Source organism: Salminus brasiliensis, chromosome 19 (assembly GCF_030463535.1).
Source record: "Salminus brasiliensis chromosome 19, fSalBra1.hap2, whole genome shotgun sequence".
Lineage (NCBI taxonomy): Eukaryota > Metazoa > Chordata > Actinopteri > Characiformes > Bryconidae > Salminus > Salminus brasiliensis.
In genome coordinates, this window is record NC_132896.1 from 35,609,843 (window position 1) to 35,615,842 (window position 6,000).

The window sequence follows — 6,000 nt, forward strand, 5'->3', positions numbered from 1 at the left end:
GGGTAGAAAGAGTGATTTGGGGAGAGTGGTCTGGGTAGAGTGGTTTGGGTAGAGTGATCTGGGTAGAGTGATCTGGGTAGAGTGGTTTGGGTAGAGTGATCTGGGGAGAGTGATCTGGGGAGAGTGATCTGGGGAGAGTGATCTGGGTAGAGTGGTTTGGGTAGAGTGGTCTGGGGAGAGTGATCTGGGGAGAGTGATCTGGGTAGAATGATCTGGGTAGAGTGATCTGGGTAGAGTGATCTGGGTAGAGTGATCTGGGTAGAATGAGTGGTTTGGGTAGAGTGATCTGGGTAGAGTGGTTTGGGTAGAGTGATCTGGGTAGAATGAGTGATTTGGGGAGAGTGGTTGGGGTAGAGTGATTTGGGTAGAGGGATTTGGGTAGGGTGATCTGGGCAGGGTGATTGGGCTCAGTGGTGGCTCAGTGGTTAGAGCTCTGGGCTATTGATGAAAGGGTTGTGGGTTTGAAACCCGGCAAGCTGCCACTATTGGACCCTCAAGCAGGGCCCTTCAGTGTGTTTGTGTTCACTGGGTTAAAGGCGGAATCCACAAATTCCCTCTGTGTCCAGCACTAATGTTGAATATGGTTGAAAAAAAAGTAGTGATTTTGGAGGGGTGTATCTGAGTACAGTGCCCTGAGTGATCGTAGAGGGGTGACCTAGAAAGTTTGTGTCCAGGTGTCCAGCTGTGTGACAGACGTAGCAGATGGTGCAGGAAACTCTAGGAGCAATAAGAGGAGGAATAAAAGTCTTTGTCTGTGTGGGCATGTGTGTGTGTGTGTGTGTGTGTGTGTGTGTGTGTGTGTGTGTGAGTGTGTGTGTGTGTGTGTGTGTGTGTGTGTCTGTGTGAGTGTGTGTGTGTGTGTGTGTACATGTGTGTGTGTGTGTGTGTGTGTGTGTGTGTGTGTGTGTGAGGGCATGTGTGTGTGTGTGTGTGTGTGTGAGTGTGTGTGTGTGTGTGTGTGTGTGTGTGTCTGTGTGTGTGTGTGTGTGTGTGTGTGTACATGTGTGTGTGTGTGTGTGTGTGTGTGTGTGTGTGTGAGCGAGATGGCTTTAAATCCGCTCGGAGGTCAGTGAAAGCAGCGCTAAAAATAACTGGAGAAGGTCCAGCGGGGGCAGTGAGTCACAGCTCCAGTCCAACACAATTTACTAACAAATTTCTCTCTCACCTCTCTCTCACACACACACACACACACACACACACACACACACAAGCTTTAATTTATCAGTTATTATTCAGTTTATCGAATAACTACTACGGAATATTCATTATACAACAGCTAGCTCCACCCACATAACCTGATTGGTTGAAAGAAACTTGTGTTGTTATATCTACAGCAATTTCTTTACCATGCCTGTATCATTCCACTGCCCACCGGCTGCTAGATAACAACAATGGCTGCTTTACTCCAAGCTGGGACTACTTTTTTGGCGGAGGAAACTAAAAATACACATTTGAAACCAGGCTCAAAGCTCCTGTGTGTTATTTACTTTCTAAAGCTGTTGTACAAAAGCAGGAGAGCTCTTGGGATGGTGTGTTACAGCAAATATGGTAAATAGGATATAGTGATATGGTAAATATATAAATCACAGCTGGTATGATCCACTGCGACCCAAACACAGCCATGATGATATTTAATATATCACACCGCCTCTAAAGTACAGCGAAGACTAAAGACTAAAGTTAAAAGACTTTCTGTCCGTTTAAGACTGATATATGTAAATGATCTGTGCTCTGATTGGCTGTTCTTTATTGTGCTTTACTCCATTCTAAACACTCCTTGTAGCCTCTGTGTTAATGTGGGCATGGCTATAGGCTGCTGTAGGCTGATTGGGCAGATATATGTAAATGTGATGGATTCTGTGACATCACAGAAACAGTGACTTCAAAGCAGGGGGAGTGAAGGTTGTGCTTTGAAGCTTATGTTTCTACACTACATCCACTGTTGTAAAGGAAGACTCAGTCTCCCATGATACCGGTCCTTTAAGGGTTAAATCCATAAACCCAAGCACTTACTTGCACGGCAGAATGCGAACCACGTCGTTCAGCTGGTAGCCTTCTATGCACACGGCGCAGTGATTGAAGTCAGGGTCCGTTTCCTGGAAAACAAAGCACAGAGACCCGGCTAAGTGAAGCAAAACCTCGCGGGCTGAACCACCGGCAGGCAGGGTGGAGCGCGTCTGCTCTGGAGAGCGAGGCTGGTCAGACAGAAGCGGCTAACACAGGCTGGAGGAAGCAGCGGCAGGCCGAGGAGATGATGTAATCCCTGCTGTGTGGTAGCGTGGGTTGCTAAGCAACAGCCGTGTGACGGCATATGACTGGGGTCGACTGGGTCGGTGCCATTACAGCACTGTGTGCCCGAGAATAATCAAATAAGGAGAAGCAGAATGTAACTAAATATATAAACTATCACACTAGTTACACGTTAACACAACAGCCACAAGGGAACAAGCTAGTCAGGGTGAGACACTATGGGTGTGTCCCAATTGTGCCCTAATTAGTAAAACTAGCTAGGTGATGAGAATGTAGAATGCAGTATAGATAAAAGTGTCAAAGTGGTGGTTGGTGTGGAGCAACAGATAACACCAGTCCCTGCCAGTGAGCTGTTAAACCATGTGGGAGACTGGGGTTCGATTCCCGGTCTGGGTGACTATGCTGCGCTACACCAATAAGAGTCCTTGGGCAAAAGACTCCTAACAAATTATTTTAACTAAATAACTAAAACAATACCAAATTAGGAGGGAGGAGCTACTTATGTCTGGACCAATTATTAGAAAAAATGGTGGATAACAATGAATAAAAATTGTAGCAAGTGGTGGTACGAGAACTTGCAGTTATGTATGTTTGCACTTCCTGTTAGTACAAAACATATATTTAATATTGCCAAACCTGCACTACTAAGATTAGGATATGAAATCAAATTTATTTTTATAGCTTTTTGTAACTGATGGCATCACAAAGCAGCTTTAAACAATCAATAAAAAGACAAGAAATCAACATGAAAACCTAAGACCCCCAGTGAGCAGCCAAAGACCCGAGTGCAGGAGAACCTCCCTCAGAGCTGGAAGAAGAAACCTTATGAGGAACCAAGACTCACAAGGAGGGACCCATCTATCCTACTGTGATCAGAACTATTTCTGGATTATTGATAAATGTCATCAAACCATCATGACTCGTGTCCTGCTCAGGTGTGCAACATAATCACATCATCATAATATAATAATCACAATATTTATAATATAGTATAACTAATATAGAGTGAGTAATGAGAGCAATGGTGGTTAATGGTGGTAATATTAGTAGTGGCAGATGTTAACATGGTCATTGGGTATACAGTATAGACCTTATGCTGTTGGGACACTGCAGTTGATATGATGTTATTGCTCCAGAGCTTTTGGTGCTCCAAGGGTTAAAGGCCGGAGTCTGACTGAGTTTCAGAAAAGTTAAACGCTGCCAAAAGTTTCCGGGACAGATCCTTCACAGCTAATTAGAGCTGCAAAAATCCAGAAGCCCAGCTCGAAAACTCCGAAGTCGGGGACTATTTTCTGTGTGACACAATTTCAGTTTCCCAACATAGATCATCCACAAGCTGCCCAGTATCCAGCAGCTCAGACACACTCATAAACCAGTCATAAGCCAGTCATAAACCAGTCATAATGACTTACAGCACAACGATGGCAGAGACTAAATGTATCTTTCCTATAAATAACTTGAGTAGAGCTCCTTAACCACTACTGAAGCCCTGAGCAACATCTAGACCCACAGTGGAGATACTTCAGCCCTCCAGCACCTCTCAGCTCAGGAAGTGTTAGACTGCTGTCAGACAAAAGCAGTGATCTGCAGTAAAGCAGCTCCAGGAGCTGCACACCACCACCACCACCACACCATCAATCAGGCCCAGAGAAGAGAAACAGGTCATGGCTTTGGTCATGGCGAGCTTGACCTTGGGTGTCTGAATACTTTTGGACATGTGCTGTAGAAATGGATAGCGGTGCAGAGTCTAGCAAGTTCTGTCGCTTTGGATGCTGCTTAGCTTCAACTGTAGAGACAAAAGCTGAGTGCTGGGCAGAATTCAGGCCAGGAAACAGCACTAAGCAAAACATTCACCTTGTTTCTGCTTTATAGTAGCCGATACCAGGGGACTTTGTGTGTGTGTGCGTATAATACACCCACAACAAACCCACAAACTGGAGTGCACAGAATAAAGTACAAACTGCTCCTGTCTGATTCACGAAACCAAAAATCTAAATGAGCCGGGGTGAGCTCTCCTCGTAGGTGGAGTTTGGGGTAGAGCAGAGTTCACAGTGAGGATAGCTCAGCTAAAGTACAGCTGCCAAACATGGAGGAAGTAGTTTCAAGGTAGACCTTCAACATAAACAATGAGAGACCAGAGTCTTGCTCTGTTGTTTTTTTTTTTTGATGGTAAGGGTTTCCGCCTTGCTCTCCTCCATGAAGATCAAGTGTGTGTCTCTGTCTGATGGTAGATGCTGTGGTGAGCTGTGGAGCTGCCTGTAGTCTTCTTCACTCATCCTGAGGTTCTGCTGCTGGGCTGAACTCGCTGGGACGGTCTGATCTGGCCATGTTGGTCAGCTGTTCCACTGGTAAATGATTTAGTGGATGTGGGGGACAGACTTTTTTTTCACAAGTACATTTCTAATAATCGTCTCCTATTAAAAGCTGTCAATCAATCGACTCCTAAGTGTAGCCCCGCCTTCTTACAACAGAGCAGAGTAGGAGTTAAAAACTGATTTCTGGGGGAAATAAAGAATGGGTTAGTATTAGCAGAGAGAACTAACTGCTGGAGAGACGGTTTACAGGAGGAAATTGAGATGGAAATGGGCGGAGTTAAGTCATTGAAACATATTGAGATGGGCGGGGCTACACATCATCCTGCAACCAGCCAGCAGAGGGGCTAGACCTGTGTTTGCTTCACTTTTGATAGACGTTGCGCTGCCCATGTAGTGTTGTAGCGTGTGCCCTGCCTGTGCTTCCAGCTCAACGGTTTATACATGGTTAGAGCTGAAGCTCAGCCTTGTTTTAATCTGGAGCTGAGATGTTCAGACTGCTGCGTGACTCTACATCTGACCTCAACCACAACAGCTTCCCCACTCCACCGGCACTAGCGAGCTGTTAGCAAGTGACGCCATCACGCCGCCCACCTTTCTGTCACGCTTGCTGATGTTCTTCCAGGAAGCATCTTTTCCTCTGGAAGCTATTTCTGTCACCTGGCCGTGTCCTGGTCAAGGTCGTCCTGTGGTGAGCGGTGTTGAGTTTCTAATGGCCCCTCTCAGCACAGCACCATCGACTGGGACCGTGTGTGTGTGTGTTGAGTCCCAGGAGCTCACACACACAGGGCTGCTAACGTCTCTTGGTCAGCCGATAAACAGCAGCTAGAAGGAGCAGCAGCATGTGATGGAGCTCCACCAAAAATAACACACCAGCACACAGAACGAGGAAGGAAGATCAGCTTCAGAGAGAACTCCACATGAAGAACAGCTGGAGTCAAAGAAACCCAACGGAAACACTCAGTTTACTCAGTGTCCTTTGTTCTACCTAGGTTCTGGATTGTGGATCATACCTTGAGCTTCATACTGGATATTAATGATATTAGAACTTCATACTGGATATTAATGATATTAGAGCTTCATACTGGATATTAATGTTACTAGAATGTCATACTGGATATTAATGATATTAGAGCTTCATACTGGATATTAATGATATTAGAGCTTCATACTGGATATCAATGATATTAGAACATAATACAAAAGGATCAGTAAAGAATGTCATGATATTTTACTGTAACATTTATTTGCAGCCTTGCTTATCTTACCTAACCTATCTGTGAAAACACAAAGATCGGATCGGCATTGACCAATACTCAGCAGTCAGTGTTCGGCTTGGGCCATCCCTCCTAAACGCATTCTACCTCCCTGGTTAATTATGCAAACGGTTCATGTTAGGCTTTATGCCCTGTTAGCACCCCACCCTCCACCTCGCTCA

The 6,000-nt window shown here is 45.4% G+C and overlaps 1 protein-coding gene across 1 annotated transcript in view; it reads right to left on the reverse strand.

Annotated features, from left to right (window-relative positions):
- The window catches only part of rnf130 (ring finger protein 130), a 141,631-nt gene that overhangs the window by 8,733 nt on the left and 126,898 nt on the right, over positions 1-6,000 (reverse strand). Inside the window, 1 exon segment of the mRNA XM_072663203.1 lies at positions 2,014-2,096. Within this exon segment, the coding sequence (XP_072519304.1) occupies positions 2,014-2,096 (83 nt within the window).